At 39.8% G+C, this 23241-nt stretch overlaps 1 protein-coding gene across 15 annotated transcripts in view; it reads right to left on the reverse strand.

Moving 5' to 3' along the window:
- Positions 1-22593, reverse strand: part of LOC309638069 (uncharacterized protein) — a 37402-nt gene extending 14809 nt beyond the window's left edge. The window contains exons 1-8 of one of the 15 annotated variants that reach the window (XR_014250983.1): positions 18453-22593; positions 15137-15168; positions 14219-14304; positions 12904-13398; positions 12641-12801; positions 11194-11799; positions 10311-10387; positions 7591-8954 (exon numbers count right to left, since the gene is read on the reverse strand). Coding sequence is in view for 2 of the 15 variants with exons in the window: in XM_082413597.1 (XP_082269723.1) it covers positions 13258-13398; positions 14219-14304; positions 15137-15168; positions 18449-18492 (303 nt within the window). In the remaining 13 variants the exon portion in view is untranslated. Of the gene's footprint in view, positions 1-7590; positions 8955-10310; positions 10388-11193; positions 11800-12640; positions 12802-12903; positions 13399-14218; positions 14305-15136; positions 15169-18448 lie in introns of those variants that run through there. The other 14 variants (XR_014250990.1, XR_014250991.1, XM_082413596.1 and 11 more) reach the window with 14 other exon arrangements.
- Between the last annotated feature and the right edge of the window lie 648 nt (positions 22594-23241).

Raw genomic sequence — 23241 nt, forward strand, 5'->3', positions numbered from 1 at the left:
CAAATTAAATATATCATAACAAGGATTTAAGGATAAGAAAAAAACACTTTAAATTATAAAATTCAAACACTGAGAACAGAAATGGACAAAAAAGGTAGGAATGAAAAAATAGTTGATTGAACTCAGGAAAGAAGTGGAAGAAAAAATCATGATATTATCTCAGAAATAAAGAGGAAATGACAGTGCCCAAGAGTAAATAGACTCAAATGAAAATTTAATAAGGGACGTTGAAGAAAGGCAGGAAAACAACCAAGAGAATGAAATGACACAGAGGAAGACATAAAGAGGATCAGAGAAAAATAGTGGAAATAGAAGACAGGTAAAGAAGGAATAATATTTGTATTACTGGAATCATAAAAAAGAAAAAGAAAACAAATGAAATGCAACTAGTCTTTAAAATTATAATCCAAAAAATTTTTCCAGAAAGAGAAAAAGGCATGAATCTTGGTTGAAAAGGCTTAGTAGGTATCTGAGAAAATTAACCAAGAATGATTAAAACTGAGACATATGCCTATAAAACTGTTAGATTTCAAAGACAAAGATAAGATCTTCAAGACCTCTGGACAAAAAGAACAAATACTGTTTTCAAAACTTTTTTTTGCAAAATTAATAATGTCAAGAGAGTTCAACTGGCATCAAAACCAACATACAAAGAAGGCAACAGTGGAGTACTATTTTTTTTAAGTTTAAGGAAAGAAATTGTGAACAAAGGATTTTATATACAGCCAAGCTGTCCTTCAAATATCAAATAACAATTCTCAGTATACAAGAACTTATGGAATTCTGTACCCATAGGTTGTTCTTAAAGAATCTACAAAAGAATGAGCTGCATCCAACAAAATCATATCAGTCCTTCAACAAAAGGACTGATAGGGAACATTTTAAAATGTATAAATGTATATATAACACTAATACAAAGGTTGGAATGAGGGTGAAAGACCAACAGCTGTTGAAAATAGTGCTCTTATTGCACTATTTCTACTATTTCACAAAGTAGAAATAATGCAATAAAAAATAGGAGAAGGGAAAGAGAAGTAGATATGCTTACATTGCCATGTGGGCATTAAGTGAATTTTAAAGAATCAAAATCCTGATTTGGGGGAAAATTTAACAAAATAAGTAAACCACTAGCTAGGGAAAATATACAAATATACAAAAAAAAAAAAAGAAATGAAAAGAACAAAATAACCATTGAAATAAAAAAATTAATCATAAGAGACTAAGTTGCAGACCTCTATGCAAATAAATTGAAAAACCCAAACAAAATGGATAACTTCTAGAGAAATACATATTGACCTCATTAGAGTTAGAAAGTTTAAATATACGAATTTCCATATAAGAAATAGAGAAATGTATTAAGGAACTCCCCCACAAAAGAAATCAACTAGCACAGTTAGTTTTCCAGGGAAATTCTACCAAACCTTTAAACACTAGGTAGTCCTAATGCTCTGTAAATTGCTACACAACATTGAAAATCAAAGAAAACTTTTTAATCCTTTTTAGCATGCAAATATAATACTTATACCTAAACAGATAAAGACAATACAAAGAAATAAAACTACAGAGCAACAACACTCACTAACATTTCAAAGCCACTTCTACATTTTTAGGTATTTGGTACAACAGCAAATCGCTTCCCAGTACCAAAATCTGCATCAATTTTCTATGGTCACTATAACAAATGACCACAAATGTGGTGGCTGGCAAAAACAGGAATTTATTTTCTCATAGTTCTGGAAGTGAGAAGTCTGAAATTACAGTGTTGGGAGGGCCATGTGGCCTCCACAGTTTCTGGGAAAATGTGTTCCTTGCCTATTCCAGCTTCTGGTAGCCACCAGCATGCCTTAGCCTGTGACCACATCACTCTAATCTCTGCCTCTGTCTTCACATCACCTCCTCCACTACATAAGTGTCTAATCTCACTCTACCTCTCTCTTATAAGCACATTTGTGATGGCATTTAGGGCCCGCTTGGATAATGCAGGATAATTTCCTCATCTGAAGATCCTTAATTTAACCATATCTGTAACAACTTGATCATATAAAGTAGCATTTACACATTCCAGGGATTAGTACCTGATGGCCATTATTCAGGCTACTACACATAATAATGTCTAAAGGGGAAAAATGATATGACTATTTCCACAGATGCTGAGAAAGCATTTGACTAAGTTCAACACACATTCATGATAAAACTACTCCAGTATATAAGAATTGACAGATACTTCTTGAAATGATGAATAGTTCTAAAGTCAGTATCATATTTAATGAAGAAACACTAGCCATTTCCACTATGATCAGGAACACAAATACCTATGATCTCTACTACTATTTGCACTATTAGCCAATGCAATTAGACCAGAGAAATCAAATAGAGGCATAAGAATGATTAAAGAAGAAGGAAAACTATATTTGCAGGTGATATGATACTATACCTGGAAAACTCCAGAGACTCAATAATAAAACTAATCCAAACAATGAAAGAATTTATTGAAGTAGTGGGATATAAAATTAACATATAAAAATCAATACCCTTCATACGAACAATAAATAGGAGAAATAATGGTAAAGAAAACCCATTTACAACAGCATCAAAGTGCAGTATGTACTTATGAGTAAATTTAACAAGTGTGCAAACCGACAAAAGGAAAAATTTGTAAACACACCTGAATTACACTAATAAAGCCTGGAACAAATGGAAAGACATCCCCTGTTCTTAAATAGGATTATAGCATTATAAAAATATCAGTTCTCCCTAAGTTAATTTATAAATTTATTACAATTCCAGTAAAATACACCTGCAAGCTATTTTCTGGAGTTAGTTAGACAATTTGATACTAAAGTTCAAATGGAAAAAAGAAAAAAAATGCAAAAGTAGGTTAAAAAACACTAAAAACAAAACAAAACAAAACAAAAATCTGTGTATGGTGACTAGTCTTACCAGAAATTAAAACATTCTATAAAGCCTTGATAATTAAAATGGTGTGGAAAGTGAATAGACAAATAGACTAGAATAAAACAGTTCAGAAATAGCCCCCAATACATATGGAAATTTAGTATATGACAAAAGTGGCATCTCAAATCACTGGGGTAGAGATGAACTTTTTAATAAATAGTCTGAAACAAGTAGGTAGTCATTTGGAAAAGTTAAAATAGATCTATATCTCACATCTTATAGTAGATAAACTCCAAGTGGATTAGGGACCTAAATAGAAAAACTGAAACAGGACAGTATAAAGGAAAACACAGTTAAATTATTCTGTTCTTTAATCTTGGGAAGAAAAAGGTTTTCTAACTATGGTTTAAAATCAGAGACCAAAGAAAAAAATTGATAAATTTGACTGCATACAAATTAAAAAATTTTGCCTGACAAAAAGCACCATAAACAAAGTCACAGGACAACTGACAAACTGCAAGAAAATATTTGTAACACATACTAGAAAAAAAGGCTAATATTCCTTACATATAAAGAAATCTTAATTATTAAGGGACAAAAGACAAAAATCCTGATAGAAGAATGAGGAGAAATTCACATACACACACACACACACACACACACAGATTAAAATGGCCTTTGAACATGTGAAAAACTGCTCAAACTCACTCATACTTAAACAAATCCATGTCTCTCACCTAACAGATTGGCGAAAAATTTAAAATATGGGAATACTTTCTATTAGTTAAGCTTATTGGTGGAGGTATGGGGAAACAGGCACTTCCAAACATTCCTGGTAGGAATGCAAATTGGTACAGCCCTTCTGGAGGAACATTTGGCAATGTCTAACAAAACTGCATATGCATTTTCTTTCTGACCTAGCAACCCCACTTCTAGGGGATGTATCTCCAACAATGCAAAAGCACATATGTACGAATTTATTCATTGCCTCCTTGTTTGTAATTGCGAAACACTGGAAACAGTTTAACTGCCCATATGTGGAAGAGTGCTTGAATAAACTGGTATAGCCATACAATGGAGTACTATGCAACTGTATAAAAGAATGAGCAAAACATCTAAAACTGATGTGGGGTGCTTCCTACAACATATAGTAAGTGAAAAGAAGCAAATCCTCAAAGAGTATATCTCCTTTTCTTAGGTGTCTGCTATTTCATGCAAAAGAAATTCAAGAAGGATAAAGAGAATTTGAATAAACTCAAAGTACCTGCTTCAAAATACTTACCAATACAAAGGGAAAGATAGTAACTTTATTGTGGTGAAACCAGCAGGAGCCACCTTAACCAAGTGATCAAGGTAAATATCACCAATAATAAGATATATCAGTATCATGAATCCCTTGATATGATGTGCTGAAACGGGACACAATATCATTTCTGTGGCATTCTTGCAAAAACTGCATAATCTTACCCCAATCATGAGAAAACATTAAACAAAGCTAAATTGAAGAATATTTTACAAAATTACTGATCACTGGTCTTCAAAAAGAGCCAGTCATAAAGGACAAGGAAGGACTGAGGAACTGTGACAGATTGGAGGCGAAATGCAGTGTGAGGTCCTGGAGAGGATCCAGGAACCAGAAAAGGATATTTGTAGAAAAATTTGTGAATTTCTAATGAAGCCTGTAGTTTAGTAAATATTATTGTGTTCATTTTAATCTCCTAGTCTTGATAATTATAATGGCGATGAGAAATGTTAACATAAGTAGAAGCAGAGGGAGGTATATAAAGAAACACTTTATAGTATTTTTTCAACATTTTCTAAGTCTAAAATTAGTCTAAACTAAAATGTTTTAAAGCCCAAATAAATAAATAAATGGATCTCTGAACTTCTATTAAGGGTTTTCTGGAGACCTCCACCTTTTCACAACTCTCCTATAAAAGTTTCAAAACAGTTCAGAAACCACATACCACTAATCTTAAACTCACAATGATCAGAAGGGCAGTCTCACAGGTTGCAAATTAGTGAAGAGGAGAAAACTAGAAGGGGCACCAGACGAAATGGAGCATGTGAGGGAGAGATTTTTAAATGACCTCTTTTGTGTTGCTAAATTTACTCCTAACCTGGAATGGGCTACAACCATCACAAGGACACAAAACTCATCAGGTAAATTCAAGGACTTTTTAAAAATGCATCTAACCACCTCCTGTCCAAAACATTCAAGCTTAACCTTTCTCCTGAAAATGCAATCTGCTCTTTCCACCCCTCCCGCATACCAGACTCTGAGACCTAGATTGTCACACGAGCAGAACCATCCCCTTGTTCTGATTGAATAGGTTCTTGTCGTTACATTATCAGCTTGAGATCCTAGGGGTATATGGAGATATGCCTATTCATTGCTGAGAGAATTCACACGCAATTTCTGTCCTTCACATAACTTTGTCCTTAAAAGCTATTTTTGGAATTCATTTCAATTATGTTTTCCCAACAACCATATTAGGAGATGACTGTTGTTCCTTCATATTAGAAGTAAAAGAAATGAGACAAAGATCTCAAAACAGTTAATTGAGGTGCTCACAATAAGAAACATAATGATAACGATAACACCAGATTTAAAGTCTCCAGCCTCTGCACCCTCTTTTTGTCTAGAAAACTGTGCTGCTCTGGCACATGTGTACATGGACCTACTGACCACGGGAAATCCAGCTGACAGGGCTCTGTCACTCCATTCACAATACAGTGATGTGCTTTGCATTGCTTTATACTTTTCAAAGCCCTTTTCACATATTTTATTTAATTTGATCCTCAAACCACATGGTCACATAGGTAGAATAGAAATTTCCTTTTAATAAAGATGTTATGGTCTGAATGTTTGGTGTCCCCCCAAAATCCATATGCTGAAATCCTAACCCCTAAGCTGATGGTATCAGGGAGCTGGCCTTGGGAGGCGATTAGGTCATGAGGGTAGAGGTCTTGTGAACAAGATTAGTGCCTTTATAAAAGAGGCTCCTGAAAGATCCTCCCTTCCCTTCCACCATGCATGGACACAGTCATAAGCTGAGAACTCTATAACCCAGAAGACAGCCTTCACCCAACCATGCTGGTTCCCAGATCTCAGACTTCCAGCCTCCAGAACTTAAAGAAGTGAATTTCTGTTGCTTACAAGCTACCCAGTCTGTGGTATTTTGTTATAGCAGCCTGAACAAAGACAAATAACACCATACCATTCAATAACACTTTAAACCATATAAAGCTCCTTTATGTGCGTGACCTTATTTAAGTCCCACTAAAGGAAAAAGTGTGAGGTAATATTACCCACATTTTCAATGATAACTGAGGCTCAGAGGTGGACTAATCCAAAGTCACTCAGGTAGATTTAAGAAGACACCTGAACAATCTTCCGACTCATAACGCAGTAATTTTCCCCCCTTCTGCCATAGCTGCGTACCCAAACGAGGAGAAATTACACGTTTCTAACCGTGACTCCAAAAATGAGTCCATGAGTGACTTCCTCCTAGAAGGGGATCTAAGGGGGTCATTCTGCTTAGCCGCTTAGCCACACGGCTATTCCAGTGGGGCAAGCAGAAATAGAACATGGTCACAAGCCATGCTAGCAGGAGCAGCACCTGATGAGGGGTCAGGCTAGGAATCTGGCAGTTATCTCTATAGATATCTGTGGTCCACTTAGGAACCATTCCAAGGACTCCAGGAAAGCCAGATAGGATGTACGTTAATTCACTAATTAAAAGCTCAGAAAGAATCATGAGGTATTTGAGGTAGGAGCGATCAGGCTTGGGGTGGCTCCTATTACATAAAAGGTTGTATTGAGTCAGCTCCCTCCGCTTTACCTCCTGCCCTAGTATCTCTTAAAGATATGGGGGTTCCCCCTGCATGACCCGGGAGAACTGGGTTTCATAAACAACAGGACTCCAGAGTCATGCTTAATCCTTGAGCATGCTGCTGGGTTCCATGATATTCCAGAGCCTGACCACGGCTTTATGATAGAAAAAAAAGCACCAAGAAACTGAAGAGGGAAGGGCTGCAGAGGTGAGTCGGTGCCCAGAGAATGGAGTTCCTCCTGGATCCTGGCTGTGCTGAGGATGGTGCCCGGTGGAAAATTCTGGCCACCCCTGTAACGGCCCCATAGCTCAGTTGGACAAAGCTCACTAATCTGGCAGCTGTCACTTTACTTATAGCGACATAAGCAAAATGATTGGTTCTATTGACAGCAGCCCGGACTCCAAGAGTCACACAGGTGTCGTGGTCCTGGGCAGGGAGATCTTCTCCCATCTTCCCTGTGGCTTCTGCAATGCAAGTTTCAAGGCCTTTATCCTCCAGGGCTGAGGGGATTTGTGTTCGCCTCTGTTTGTTTTTATAGGGTTGTGTTTGGGGGAAACTTTCATGTGTGGAAAGCAGCATTCTAATAAATAGTGGCGTCCAGAGCTGTGCAGAGTCCTGAAGCTGAAGGTCACGAGGAAGAAACCAAAACCAGTAAACTCGGGGATGTTTTGTCCTGAACTTGTAAATCCAAACAATCTCCCAGTTATGAAATGGAAAGTTTGTGGGGAAAAACAAATGCTTTGGTTATTACAGTGTTACTACATTCATAAAATATATTTCATGGGGGGGTGGTGGGAGTTTACACAGGGGGTAATGAGATTTTTGCCTTATACATTATTTATAACCGCTTAATCCAGGTACTGTGGGTTATTTTTTTATTCCTTCGTTTTCACAGCTACAAAACACTTCAGTATTTCTAATTTATTTCTGCTTACAATACAGATGTTCTCAATTGTGTTTCTAACTACATTTCAACCATTATGATCGCGTTTATTTGTTTGTGTCAGCACACAAGCAGGGGTTGAATGTGCCATACACAATAGTGAGGCTTCAAGAAGCCTGTAAGAGGCCTCTTGTGCTTTAGTTATCAACAAATTAAAGCAGCTTGGCGGCACTATCTTTATCATCCGTGGTTTTCATCTCCGGATAATTCCCCTGCAGTTGGGTAGGCAGCGCGACAGCCCTCTCTTGGTGCAGAAAGGTTGCACGCCTTAAAACAGCACTTTTCGAGATGACCATTTGGAAGGAACATTTGGAGAACATTTGGGTTATGTCCTCTAACTGAATTTCCAAGCTGTTGGTAACGGGCTAAAGAAAACGCAGTCTGTACTGAATCCTAAGAAAGCAAGAGTGTAAGAGCCTTGAAGGTCATGTGTAAATATTGACATTTTAATTTTATTTAGCATACCAAAGTGGAGCCCTCCAGTTGCTTATCTTGCCGTAAAAGCCCACCCATCTGCACTGCCCGGCAGACTGTCGGGGCAGATGTGATCTGAGCGGCGTGGGCGCTCCTCCCTGCCTTTGTTAACAAGGCTGAGTTTTGTTTGTGCAAAATCTGAGTCGGAGGGGTGTTCCTCCCCTCTCATCTCCACCGATGCACCTGATTAGATAACAGAAATCTGTGGGCTGAATGTTCATGTAGTGACAGGAAAGCCAAGAGGCAAACGCACTCAGGGAAAACAACCTCCTGCTCTCTCACAGAGTCAAGCCAGGGGTCCAAAACCAAAGTTACTCGAGGAACCAATAACTGGCTAATTTGGCCAGAACACCCTCTTGTGTGTCCTCAGAAGCAGCACGAGGAATAAACGCCAACATGTCCGCAGGCTTTGTATCCTTCTCACAATCCAGGGCTCCACCTGCAGAGCTTAACTTAAACAGGGCCGAATTCTGAAGGTGAGGTGCAAGTGACAGCTTGGTCTTCCCGCCAACAACAGCGGTTAGGGCTCCCCACACACTTAGCAAGCTCGCCAGGATGCTTGAGTGTCAGCCGACGATGGCATTGCTTTCCTAGGCCAGAGCCGAGAGCCCTGCTTATGTAGAACAGCCTGGAAGTTTGATAAGAAGACTGAGGCTCCCGTCTCCCTACAGCGAGGTCACTAGAATCATTTTCCTCCTGAGACACGGTGCATGGAAATGCAGGTCCAGCAGATACAAGGAGCCAGTGAGTGAAACGTGGAGGAACCAGGGCCACCTCAAGTGGTCTTTGGCCTCAAAGGTTTTTTCTAAGTGAAAAGAAGAAAATTGAACGCGGGAACAAAATGATCTTTGGATGCTTCCTAACTCAAGCTCCGACTTACTCAAAAAGGGGGACATGATACTAAAGACCAGCGCTATCTTCCGCCCTCTGCATTTGAGCTTTGAAGGATGCTCCTCAAACACCCCTGATCCCGGGCTTCCCTGGTGGCGCAGCGGTTGAGAATCCGCCTGCCGATGCGGGGGACGCCGGTTCGGGCCCTGGTCTGGGAAGATCCCACATGCCGCGGAGCGACTAGGCCCGTGAGCCACAACTACTGAGCCTGCGCGTCTGGAGCCTGTGCTCCGCAACAAGAGAGGCCGCGATAGTGAGAGGCCCGCGCACCGCGATGAAGAGTGGCCCCCGCTCGCCGCAACTAGAGAAAGCCCTCGCGCAGAAACGAAGACCCAACACAGCCATAAAAAAAAAAAAAAAAAAAAAAAAAAAATTCCTGATCTAGCCTCTGTGCCCAAATCAATGTCATGATTTACAATTCACACTGTAGTTGAAATATTAACCGTCCTTCCTTACTCTAGCCTTGTTAAGTCCTGGCCAGCACAGCTACTGAAATAGTGCAATATATTAAAGCACTCTCAAAGATATGTTGTTTGTTTTGTTTTGTTTTTAAGCAGTACTGAGTGGGCGGAGTCAGTCCCATTCAAAATTCCCAAGGGGGCAAAATGTGTGTCACTTGGCCCCTCCCTCCTTTGTCTGTGCTTTCCCCTCACCTACTTAGCAAACCTTCCTTTCATTCCCACTGATGAACTTCCAAGTTCCTTCTAGCTCAACTAGTTCCTTTCAGTCACTGGAAAACAAAGCTAATAACTACCTTAATGTATTTGCCTGTATAAGGTAATTTTTTGTTTTGCACAAACCAATAGAATTTTCATTTTAAGGGAAGCAAAGAAAGCCAAAGGAATGACTCTTTGGAGGTAGAATGTCAGAGACATGACGCTTGGATAAAATATAACTTGGGGCAGAGTAGTATACTCTCAGCATCCCTAAAGTGGAGGAACCAGTCAAGTCAGTACCCATCAGGCAGACCTGGTAAATTTCAAGACGCAGACTACCCACCACATTCCCACTGTGATGTTTTAAGCATAGTGTATAGTAAGCTCTACCTACCTACTCAGAACTTAATACTAATTAGTTCTAATTAATCTTATACCTGATTCCTAAATAACTGAACTAAATTAACAGAGTCTAGTTATTCCGGTTATTCTCAAGGCCCTATGGAACAGTGGTTTTAAAAATTCCAGAAATGGATAAAGAAGGCATTGGAGTTTCTCTGAAACATCTAAGTTAGAGTAGCACAATTCATTGTTTTTATACAGAATTTGATTACCTGGTTAGCCCTGATTTGTTTCAGTCTAAAACCTATGATGCTTTCTTTTCAGTTTGGTCTCCTCCACATACTTGAACCTGTAGAGGTGGGAGGGGAGACAAAGAAGACTTGTTTTATTTGAGCTTGTGAAAATAATGGCTCTTATCAAGTTCAATGTCATAAGTTTTCCTCCACAAGAAGGAACAGTATACTTCCTGGTGAGCGATAGTTCTTTATTACATAGAAATGGTTCCTAATTCTCAGCAGATAGAGCACTTGAGGAAGCAGGGGTATTCGCCTAAGTCACAAAGAATAATCTGATGGTCAGTATGATTGACTGTTGTAAGCTTTCATAGCTTGTTTCACACTGAGATCCTGAAATATGGGAAAAGAACACTGCCGGCTGGCCAAGGGAAGCCATTGCTGGGAAAAGGAGCAGAAACATCCCAAAAGGCTACCAGGATTACCACCATTGTCAACATTATTATGAAAAGTAATAAGGTAATAAGAATAGGAAATTTAGGCTATGTTTACTGGATTCATAAAATACTCCCCTCAAAAGGGGGAAATTTTTAATTTTTCATGAAGTTTGAAATCTACAATGGTCTGGCATCATTTCCAAGCATATAGAAGAAATTCATTTTTATTTTCATCTGAATTAGTGTATCTCAAACAGTGGGCACATCAGAAGCACCTGGGAATTATGTGGGGTTTGGGGTTTTTGTTTATTTATTTGCTTGTTTGTTTGTCTTCATAATGTATTTCAGTACCCCACCATAAATCTACACTGAAATTGAATTTCATAATCTGTGTCAAAGAAATGTATACTTAGAAAGATTCCCCAAGTAACTTCTGAGACTGACCCCCTAATTCAACAACACTAATATTAACACTTTAACCTTACCTTTGAATGCTGTGATGACCAATTTTCAGATTTAAAACCCACACCTTCTTAATTTGGTGCATGCGGACAAGGAAAGGAGAGAGTGTTTAAGCACTAAAGACAATGTTGACAAAAGTGAACACAAGGTTAAGGAATTTAGAACCCAGTATAAAAGGAGCAAAGAACTCTTTCTTCCCTTGTCTTCTTTCACTGTGCTCTCTCGATTTTTCTCTCAGTATGGCTCCCAGGCCCTCTCTCAGTACTTACTCTGTAAGGCTTTTATCCCATGGCCCTTTTACCCTCTCCCCCTGCACATTTGCTTAGTTTATCTCCCCTATCTCCTTGACTCCAGCCCCATATATATTTGATTCATGTATTAGTCTGCTCAGGCTGCCATAACAAGGTACCACAAACTGGGTGGCTTAAACAACAGACATTTATATTCTCACAGTTCTGGAGGCTAGAAGTCTGAGACAAGATGTTGTCAGGGTTGGTTTCTTCTGGGGCCTGTCTCCTTGGCTTGTAGACGGCCATCTTCTCCCTGGGCCTTCACATGGTCTTCTTTCTGTGTGTCTCTGTGTCTTAATTTCTTCTTATTATTAAGACACCAGCCATATTGGAATAGGGCTTACCCCAATAACCTCATTTTAATTTATTGCCTCTTTCAAGACACTATCTACAAACACAATCACATTCTGAAGTTAGGGGTTAGGACTTAAACACGTGAACTTTGGGGACATAGAATTCAGCCCATAACAGCTCTGAATCATCTCACTTTAGACCTACATGATGACTGGCTCGTGTGTTTGAAAATCTCTCACATGAAAACAAGGGACAAGACCTCCGTATTGCTTAAGAGATCAAAACAAGGACCAACGTGTGGAAGATAAAGGTTGAAAGTCTCAGCCCAACATAATGAAAGAATTATGTGACAATGAAAGGAATCTAGTTATTAGGGGCTGCAGCCCCTGACAGTGTGTCCCCACCACCAGAAGGGCATGGCAGAGACTGGATGGACCCCTATTGCTCAGGAAAATCTAGCAGGAGCCTATAAGGTCCCTTTTCCTTCTTTAATTTGATGACTTTAATGAGGAAAATGAGCTCACACAGATTAAATCAAGAGGATCAAAATAAAGCAGTAGAAAATCCAAAAAGCCTATGCCTAGATGTGTCTGTAAACATAACATAATCAGATATGAGGAGAAAGGTTTTTTGGAACTCTTAGATTCATGCTTTCCCTGGGGTAATATAACGCAAATAAGGTAAGAGTGTGAGCCCTTTCAAAATAGTGAGGCCTCAGGTAACGCGGGGAAGGCTAGAGCAACTCAGAAATGTCTTTCCCAAGAGAAAATGATCATTCAGCATGTGGATGTCCATGGCAATTTAAATGGAGATTTTCCCACAGAAATCACAAAGATCAGAACCCAGGTGATCTGACACAACAACTCTGCTCTAAGCATCAACTTACAAGATATGTGCACGAAAGCCATTCAGGAGGCCGTTGGGTGGCATGTGTCAGCAACAGCAGGCCAGTTGTTGGAAGACCCTGACTCCAGGACCCATTCTTCCATATATAAGTCCACTGACCTATGGTAAGGCCTTGTCTTCTTTGAACGTCAATTTCTTAATCTGTAAAATAGGAATAATATTACCGATCCTCACAGTAAGTTGTGAGAATTGATGTAATCATATAATTTATGAATTTAACTATGCAATTTAATTCGACTTAACTGTGAATTGTAGAAAATTATTCAAATATATGGTATTAATATTATTGCTTTTCTTCTTGCCCAAGGTCACTGCCTATACTGTGTGCTATAAATGCAAGTCATCTTCCTCTTAGATGGAACATGAAAGGTTTCTAGGGACACTCTTTGACAGCACAACTCATTCGGAAAGATGCAGACTTCCTAGACGCAGTGGAGAAAATAATCCAGGAGAGGCATTCCTATCCCAAGAGACTATAAGGAGATAATCAAAACCAAAAGCTCAAGAATGTGCAAAAATGAAGAAATTCCATACATCAGACAGGCAAGTGATCGTGAGATTCTTTTCATAGATGATAAATCCAAACTTTACTCCCCATTAAGTTCTATCTGAGATGCTTATTAAAAATGCAGGGACTTCCCTGGCAGTCCAGTAGTTAAGACTCCACAATTCCACTGCAGGAGGCGCGGGTTCAATCCCTGGTCGGGGAACTGAGATCCCACATGCCGCGTGGCGTGGCTAGAAAAACAAACAAGCAAACAAACAAACAAATATGCAGACTCTCCCTTCCTGGAAATCCTCCCCACTACCATCACCCCTGATATTCTAGTTCAGTAGGGCAACACTTTGATAAACACTTTCCTGGAGAGTGAATTCAGACTCTCCAAAAAAAACATCTCATGCTTCTTCCAACACTATGGAGGCTTTGCAGTATTTACCAAACCTGGGTTCCATGCGCAGTATCTAGGGGTGACCTGGGGTTTCCTTAGCATCTCTCTCCAGTATCTCCATCTGCCCACCTCCAAAATTTGTCAAAATAAGCATTCAAGCTAAGTAAAGATTTTGTGCTTGCTGGGCAAAGCAGCCTCAAGACAAGGCCCCTAATCCTTCTCTCCTTCCAGATTGCCACCTTAAACCCCTGTATCTAGAAATTTTGGGCTTGCCATCTGCCCAGAAAGATGAGAGCTACTTGTGTGACAGTGTCAAGTCCCTGCTGAGCTGTGTGAGGCTGGCATATGTAGAGCTGTCTTGGCTTATCAGGGGCTCCTCCTGGCACATGTAGCTCAGATGGAATGAAGGGCCTGGGAAGACTCACCCATCTTACCCAACCCACCACCCACTTCCACCAGTTTACACAAGAATAAGTGAAACAGCCAAAAACCAACTCTGAAATATATCTCTAAAGACCCTGAAGCCCTGAGTAAGAAACTGAGACATTTATGGGAACCTTCGGAATTTTGGAATTCTGTTCTTACACCCTGCTAATCACTGTCACTGAGAAGTAGCAGGACCAGTTTTTGCCGGTCATTATCACCTGCCCTTGACATGACCGACTCACCTGCTGCTTCTCCAGATCATGCCCAGTCGATTCTGTAGCCATGGCCACATGCAGCCTCTGGGTTCTCCCCTGACAGCCTGACCCACCTAAATCCAGGAAAATGCTTGAATCAGTGAGGGATAACTAATAGCAGGTGACACTTTAAGACAAACCCTTGTATCCTACACTATTTCTCTCTTTGCTAAGAAGTATATTTGCAATCTGATCAGTAGAGTATATGTAGCACTCTCTTTTATAATATATTTGTAGAAATCAATACAGTGTAACCAAATTGGTGTCAATAGGTTAGATTCCTTATTTATCATTACTGAGACTTTTCATTTCTTCATTGAAAAACTATTGGTTTACATCATGTCATTTGACTTCTGGTTCAAGTGCTTTCAAAGAAACTGATTTTTTTAAATGCATCCTTGAAAGCCTGACAGTCTGACAGTTGAAAAATCTAAGTCAGGACAGCATGGCAGACTAAAGATGGGTAAGATGCGAAAGTAAGAGGATAACTAAGGGCAATATTAAGTATACAAATATATGTTTATCAACAAGAGCCAGAAGAGCAAATGGAGCAGCCAGTAATAAAAAATAGGCAAGCACATTTTGATTTAAATTTTTAAAAGTACCCAGTATCCCAATACCTTTCCCATTGAAAGAAAAAAATGTAGCCATTATTCAAAGGGAAAATGTGTGTGTGCGCGTGTGTGTGTGTGTGTGTGTGTATGTGGTACATTAAGACGAGTTCCACTTCAATTTCTGAGCCTCGTAAGTCATCATCCTCATCATCTTTCCATTTGTGCAAGGTTTCACAGTCTACAATGAACTTTCACAAATACTACCTATTCATCCAACCAACATTTATTGAGTTCCTCCTCTCTTTCAGTGTGTTGGACACTGGAAGTAAAAATATAAAAAGTTAATACTTACCTTTGAGAAGTCCATAGAAGCAATCTCCTATCCTAAACAAATTTAAGGAAGGGAAAGTCTTTGCAAAGATCAGAATGGGACAATGATTTTTTAACATGCAATTTTCCCCCTAGAATTCCAAAATCCTAGTAATGACAAAGGAGAAAAAATGATCACCAATTTCCCCATATTTTGAGAAAGGCATTTCACTACTTCTCACTCATTGGACTCTTGTTACTAATCATTTGAGAGTTTCATAGAGTGTAAGGGGGCATGCCTCCTAAGCCCAAAAGCCTAAAAGTTTTAAGGGATGCCCTTAGACCTATAGACCTCTTCTCTATTTGCCATATCCTGGACTAAAAGGGGGTAGTATCCTTTCTCCTTAATTGTAATAGGTTAGGCATTAGGTTTACAAATAAACCTTGAGTATATCAATTTAAAAATCAATTAAGGATCACCTATGATGTGTCATGCACTGTGTTAGGAATTACAAGAGAAAAGTAAAAGCATGTCCCTGACCACAGGGAGCTCAGGAGGGGAGAAATACATATAAAAAGCTAAGTAAATATAAAGCAAATGCTCCACAATCAAGGTAAAGGCAGTACCTGAGGGTAGACTTTTTCACCTAGCTAATCTTTTCAACTCTTTCACTAACGTCCTTGACATTTTATGCTGGCAGGGAGGAGCATCTGAAACAGATAGCTGTCATGTTTTAGGCACTATGTTCTGCTGTTATTTAAATTCTTCAAAATGTTAGAATGGGTTATGAAAATATGTCCTCTGAGCCCTTTAGAAAACAAGCCAGACTAATTTCACTTAGAAAAGAAATCACATCAGATTAATAGTCTTATTTTGATGAGAATATTGAATTAGCTACTAGATAGATCTAGTGAATCTTGACTTGAACAAGAATTCTGAGAGGGTCTCAAGAGTTCCTGCTGGTCATGTTGAAAAATAATTGGTACCAAATGATACCACAATAAGATGAATTCATAATGATTAAACTACAGTGCCCAAATGGTGCTGGTCAGCCTTGCGGAGAGTTTCTAAAGACATTCCTTAGGCCTGTGCCCTTAGCCCTGTTTTAGCAACATGTTACACAACAATTTGCACAAAGATGTAAAAAGTATGCTCTACTGAAACTCCAGTGAATTTTAAAATCTCAGAATATGGCAAAAAACTGGCACTGAGCCTGGTCCATGAAAAATATATTTTTGAAAGTTTCTATAATGGATGAATGAATAAACAAATGGATTGCATAGATTTGAAAGAGGAACTAACATTTAATAGATCACATGTAATGAGATAAATGTTAGGTCCTGCACCAGGGTCTAAAACTACCAAAGTACAAGAGAAGGAGAGAGTTTTCTGAGCAGTTTGATTGGAGTAGCCATCTCCTCCCCCCACAAAAAAGATAAAACATAAACAAAAACATTTAATACTCTAATTGGTTGTATCAATAGAAGTATAGAACCTAGAATGAAGGAGGTGATAGTCTACTTTGTACTACCAGCCCATACGGAGCATTTTGTTCAATTATGAATGCTACACACTGAAATAACTTAAGGAAAAATTGAATGGTGAGTAGGCTAAATATCATGTCATATGAGAAATAATTTATTATATTATGTGGGATTATCATCATAGTCATAAAAAGAACTAAGTGACAAGTGCTTTACATGCATTTTCTCATTAGGTCCTCGCAACATTTTGCCTGCGAAGCAAGTACTATTATTATCCCATTTAACAAATAAGAAAATAAAGGCTGAGAGAGGCCAGGCAATTTGCCCAAAGTCAGAGAGGTGATAGGCAAAGGCAGCTTTGAACCTCAACAAGGCTTCTCTGATTCTAGAGTCTACACACTTAAGAAAAGGAGACAAATATTGGAAAGACTATGATGTGGACACAGAATTGGAGCCTATTCATACTGGCTTCAAGAAAGAGCACTGGAACAAAAGAATGGAAGCTACTGGAAAAACTGGCTCATTATATGAAAAAATTTATAATAGTTCTTCTAGGTGTCTCACCCAGATCCCCTCCCATGCTTTTCCACACCATTTCAGATCAAATTGACCATTTCCTTGAATGAGGGCAATTATATTAATTGCAAACAGTTTTCTGTTTTCTGTCTATAAGAACTCACAGTTCAGATTTTTAAGGTGGTAGGTTACTGTTGGTCACATTTCTAAGTCTATCTATATTTCTGTTCCTATTAACTACTGCACAGATCTGAGCAATGCGAGGATCAAAGATGTGTAGTTTTGACTTTATAAAATATGCTAGCTATAGCTGCCCTTGAAAGCCAGGAATTGTGCCTTCCCTCGGTGCCACCTTGAAGCCACCGTGGGAGATGTACAGGTCACCCCAGGTTTCAAAAAGAAGCAGTCCATTTCCAAGTTGCAATCTACTTGAAATAATCTCCCCAATTACATGGAAGTAATTTACTCCATATTTACTTTCTGCTTTGGACTATCAAATATCTCTTCCTCTCACCCCCAGGGGCAGCAGCTGGGATTAAAACTTCCACTACCCTCCGGACTGGGGCTTTATTATTTAACTCTTTCGTGCCCACTTAGGAGTGGACAAGGTTTGCACCAGATGATGACTAAAGTTCCCTTTAGCCTAAGACATATTATTGCAATATTAACCTTATTTATTTTAGATCCAACCTATTTCCAAAGCTGTTTATTGTTTTTAGTACAAATTCTTTCTCCAGCACGAAGGCTGACCAACATAAAGCTAAGCAGTTGAAAAGTAAAACATTTAATCAAGTAACAAATCCACCCGTGCAATACCAAACAGACAAACGTATGTATTGTTTGCTACAAGGTCAGGAAGAGCTCAAGGGGTGCTAAGCCCAGTGGCACCTCTCAGCGGGGTAAAGTTTCACTTTCCACCCTACCAACTGAGGCCGCCAAAGCTCAGAGGAGGGAGCATTTTTATTTCTAATAATTCTCTGTCCTGGGTGTAGCCCTCCAAATCTCTGGGCTTCCCCCTGTTCTGTCTCCTATGGAGAGGAAGAAAAAGCCTTTTCAAATCAATCTTGGCCTCTCAAAACCCAGAACCGTGGGTGAGCGTGACTCTTTGTTTTTAATAGTAGGCTTTATTTCTTAGAGCTATTTTAGGTTTACGGAAAAACTGAGCAGAAAGTACAGACAGTTCCCATCTACCCCTCCCCTACCCCACCCCCATCTCCACAGTTTCCCCCATATGACACCTGGCCTTGAGCATGACTTTTCAGTAGAGTGGTCCAGGTTTGCGGTTCTGAAGTTCCCCGACCTTAAGGTGGCGAAGAATGTGGTCAGACCCATCCCTGTTCCCAAAAGAACTCACTCACTCCGGTGGCTTCCATCAGCTGCTGGGACCAACCATCCCATCCTGAGCTGAGCTCTTCAACAACATGAACCTGGCCCAGAGGCTGCTGCCCCTAAAAACAAGCCAGACAGGAAGCAGGAGGCAGGAATGGGCTCTGGGAAGAGCCTGAGGACAGCAAGTTTCAACAGAGTATTTTGAAGAGACCGTTGGCAACATTATCTTATTAAATTACAGAGAGATCAACCTTACTTGGAGAAACTCTTCATGAAAAACAATTAGGCAGCCATCATGGTGCTGTTATCAGTGAGAGTTGCCCCCGCAAATCTCTTTGGCCAGGGCTACTGTGCTAGGATGAACTTCTCCCTGTGCCTGGCCCTCTTTCTGCACTAGCTTTTAATGGCTAATGAATTAAACTTTCCAAGGAGATAAGAATAATGTTGTTTTGTTTGCACACAGGCTGCATGACTAACAAGGACCATGTAAATAAACCCATTCCGAGCTTTATCTGCTTTATCTGCGGGTGGACGCACAGTGCCTGTGTTCTAGTGAAGCCTGGGATGGCTTCCACACAAGATTAAGCGGTTATTGTGGAAGCCAAGGCTTGCACACTGTTAAAAGCCCGAGCTAATACGTTCACTTAAGACGTTATGCCTAATTATGCTATTTGGCAGTATGGAAACCTGTTCCCCGAATCTTAAACCATCCTGATGGTTTGGGTGTGGGTCTGAGCCCTGTAAACATGCCAGGACGACTCTGTAGGATTTGGAGCCAACTATACTCCATGATGGTTATGAAAATGGGCAAAATCTAGTCCTTGTGCATTCTGTGCCCCCAGGATGGTACGCATTTCTTCTTGGTCCTGTAGCTATCGTAACAAAAAAGTGTGAGGGGAACTGTTTGTACTTTTATTTTTGGAAACTTACTGCAATCTCTGCAGGCATCTCTTATGAAATACAGAGTTCTCTGTCCACCAAGTTGTTTGGGAGTGCTGGTGGGGATGGAGTTCTTTATTTATGGGTTTGTTTCAAGTTCAAAGAAGGGCTGCCCTGGGGGATGTAAAGTACAGCATGCTGACTATAGGTCATAATACTCTATTGAATATTTGAAAGTTGCTTTCAAATAGAGTAGATCTTAAAACTTATCAGAAGAAAAAAAAATGTTTATAACCAAGTATGGTGACAGACATTAACTACACTTATTGTGGTGATCATTTCACAGTATATACAAATGTCAAATCATTATGTTGTATACCTGAAACTAATATAATATTATATGTCAATTATCCCTCAAAAAAGAGAGAAAGGAATGCCTTCATGGCTAGGAGAAAAAACTGATGTCTCAAGTTCTGAGTCATGGTTTGTGCTTAGCTCCTGATGTCAGTAGAGTGAAGTGTCATGTGGTTTGTGTTCCTTGCCTGTAAGCAGGTGTGGTGTGGTGTGATACCAACCCGAACCATTGTTTTGGCTGCGTGTTGAATGCACAGAATCCTCTGGTGATGTACGAACATCGTGTGTGTGTGTGTGTGTGTGTGTGTACCTTCCTCTGCCCCAACCCCACTGTTGCAGGGGAAGCAGGTGCAGGGTGCAGTCAACCGGGGTAGGAATCTGATGCACTGAGAGCCAGTCAGAATGTCTGCGTATCACTAACCATCAGTTCAAGAGGCTTCAAAAATGAATTTAATTCGATTAATCAGAGATTGAAATCACACATCAAGGCCTTAGGAGATCTCATGGTGAACTAAATCAAGTGGATCGTTTCATTCCTCAAATCCTGCCTGAGGCTCCCAGGCAGAAACCATCATCTCTGGGAGTTTATGAGGCAATCATTCCCCCCCCAGACATATCTGGACTGTGCCTCCAACAGGTAGAAGCTTGAATCTATGCAGCTATCCTCATCCATACTCCCAGCCTCTCTTCATAGATATTTCCAAATACCTAAAATCACCCTAAAAAAAACGGAGTTATGTGTTTATTTTTAAAATCTGCAACTTGTCTAAAAGTAGCCCATAATTCCCTAAAACAAGATCCTTTCCCTGCATCCAACATTCCTCCCTGTAGGATTCCTGCCTTCCCTTCTCTCTTACGTCAGCCTTCTGACCAAAGCCCGTTGTTGATCACTGCTCTCTGACTTCTCATTCTTCCTTTTCCACATTCTCAATTTTACTGCTCCAGGCTCTGATTACCTCAGTTTTCCTTGTTTCTCACCATTCTAATCCATTTGTAAGTACTGTGCTTATCTTGTTAACCTACTCAAGCAAGACCTTCCTTACTGTCATTTCTGGTCCAAACTTTTTCTTGCCTCTGTGTCAGTCTGGCTTTAGTCTTTACCCCCTATTATTCAACCTTTCACCAGCAACCATTGTTCCATCCATCCATTTCACAAGTATTTATTGAACACCTGTGGGGACCCTGCACTGCTTGAAGCATTGGGAACAAGAAGATGAATAGGATCAGTCTCTATTCTCAAGGAGCTCACTTGGAAAGGTGGACATGTATGCAGTGCATGCGGTTAATTGCCTCAGTGTGGTACAAGCAATAAAGAGGAGCCCAGGATACTCTGGAGGTCCAGAGAGGGAGGGGAAGGCAATCAGATGGTCATCTCCTCCTCCCCCTCCAGGCTCGTGTCCCCTCTGCAACACTAACACCAGGCCTTGGCTCACATCACCCACACCTCGTACCTGAAGTGCCCTTTCTATCCAAATCTTGGCTGCATTACAAGATTATAGTCCCTCGGATTCCAGTAACCATTACCAGACCATACTTACCTCCACCTTGGTGAACTTTTAGACTTGCCATTCATAGGACCCAATTTAGGAATTGTTTTATTTGTGTTGCTTTGCCTTCTCAACTCAAGTTTGACCTCTAATTGGAGGGTCTATAATTGTGTCTCCACACATCTCTTGTCTTCTTCACAGTGTGCTGCCAGGAACACAGTAAACACTCAATTAAAAAGACATCTGATGGATTATTGATACTTAGATTTTCCTAACCATTCCCCCCCCCCCTGCTTTCATAACAGGAGTAACATCACATCTACACATAGTAGGCACTTAATAAAAGGAAGACAGTGTGAGATATAGTAAAGAACAAAGGCTTTGAAGTCAAACAGATCCAAGTTCAAATCCCAATTCAACTACTCTGTTTGATCTTGAGCTAGCTTAAACTTTCTGAGCCTCAGGTTCCTAAATTGCAAAATGAGGACTAATAATACATACTTTGTTTCTGTTTCAGGGATGATTAAATGAGTCTGTGTAAGTAAAATGCCTGGCACAGTGCTTGGCACATAGTAAGCAACCAAAACATGTTAGATCCTGTCCTTCCCACTATTCTTCCTCCTCTCTCCATCCCCACTCTTTCACACCAGGCAAAATTTGGCAAAAACCAACAGAGACGTTTAAAACTTCTCCTCCTGTGTGCTTTTGGTTGCAGAACAGAGCTATAAACTTTTCTCAAGCATCCACCTAACCCCTGGTGAGTACCTACATTGTGTTCATCACACCCAGCTTGTCACAGGGAAAATGTTGGTTTATGTATTTTTTTTTTACTGTTGTTATGTGGACATAAATGTAACAAGAATTCTGTGATCTTTGGGTCCTACAGCTCTCAAAAACATGTGATGCTCTACATCTTTGAATGCCCTTCATTTGGTCCACTGGAATGTGAGATCCAGGGAAATCCCTGTACATTCTTCTGCCCACAGAAAGGGTTAAACATTCCCACTACAAAAGGACTTAGTGTTCTAACTGTAAATGTCATGGGAACATGGCCTGGAAAAGCTGAAGGCCATTGCATTATACAATTACCTATTTACTGGAGACAGTATATTTAATAACTAATCATCTAATCTAATAATACTGAAGAATATCAGACTGAAAGGTCAAGTGTTTAAGATTAGGAAGAAAGCAGCCTTAAAAGTACATTTGAAAGAGCCTCACAGATCAACAAGTCAGCCTTAGATTCTGCCACACTACTGCTGCTCCCAGGCCTTTAGGGGACTCAGAAATGTCACTATCTTTCAAACTCAGAATATTTATTACAGCCTCTACTCATAGGGGTTTTATCGCATGAGGTCTCTTAGTTAGCAGTTGAAGATGATTATTTCATCTTGTGTAATGGCATATTAGCTCTATGAAGAAAAATGTTATACTAGGAGGTTTTCAATGTACTCTTAATGAGGACTTTTGCCCCAAATGTTATTTTTCCCTTAGGACTTCCTTGTGACACGTTCTGTTTGCTTCCATTTATGGTTCCCTCTTCTGGACATCTTTCTCAGAGACCTAAGTGGTCATCATTTCCAGAGATTTTCATGGTACAAACTCTTCATTTTGTAAGATCTTAAAAGCCTCATATGGAAAAATCACCCTTTATTCCTCACATTTAAAAGCTTGAATAGACACCTTCCCCATTCTTTAATAAAGGAAAAGTTTTGTCACAGTTCAGATTCCATAGATGAATCCCTTGAAGAACCACCATCTGGTTCTGATGATGCAAACTTGGCCAGCAAGACATTTATTTTTATTCTAGATATTTGAGTCCTTTTCCTTGATGTTTTCATAAGTTGCTCTCACTCCAGTCCCCTGTTGTCTTCAAATCTTGGTACTTTGCTTACAATTTCTCAGAGTAGAACATCTTTGGAGAAAGATCTAGATATCCACTCTTCTTCCAGGACAAAAACAAAAATATAAAAACCCTGTAACTGTCAGGATAGAATGGGTTATGTGGAGATAGCAAATTAGCCCTGAAATCCCAGTGAGTTATCAAGACAAAGGTTTATTTATTTTTTTTGTTCCAGTTCATATTCATCACAAGTTA

Source organism: Balaenoptera physalus, assembly GCF_965194825.1.
Source record: "Balaenoptera physalus genome assembly, chromosome: 1".
NCBI lineage: Eukaryota > Metazoa > Chordata > Mammalia > Artiodactyla > Balaenopteridae > Balaenoptera > Balaenoptera physalus.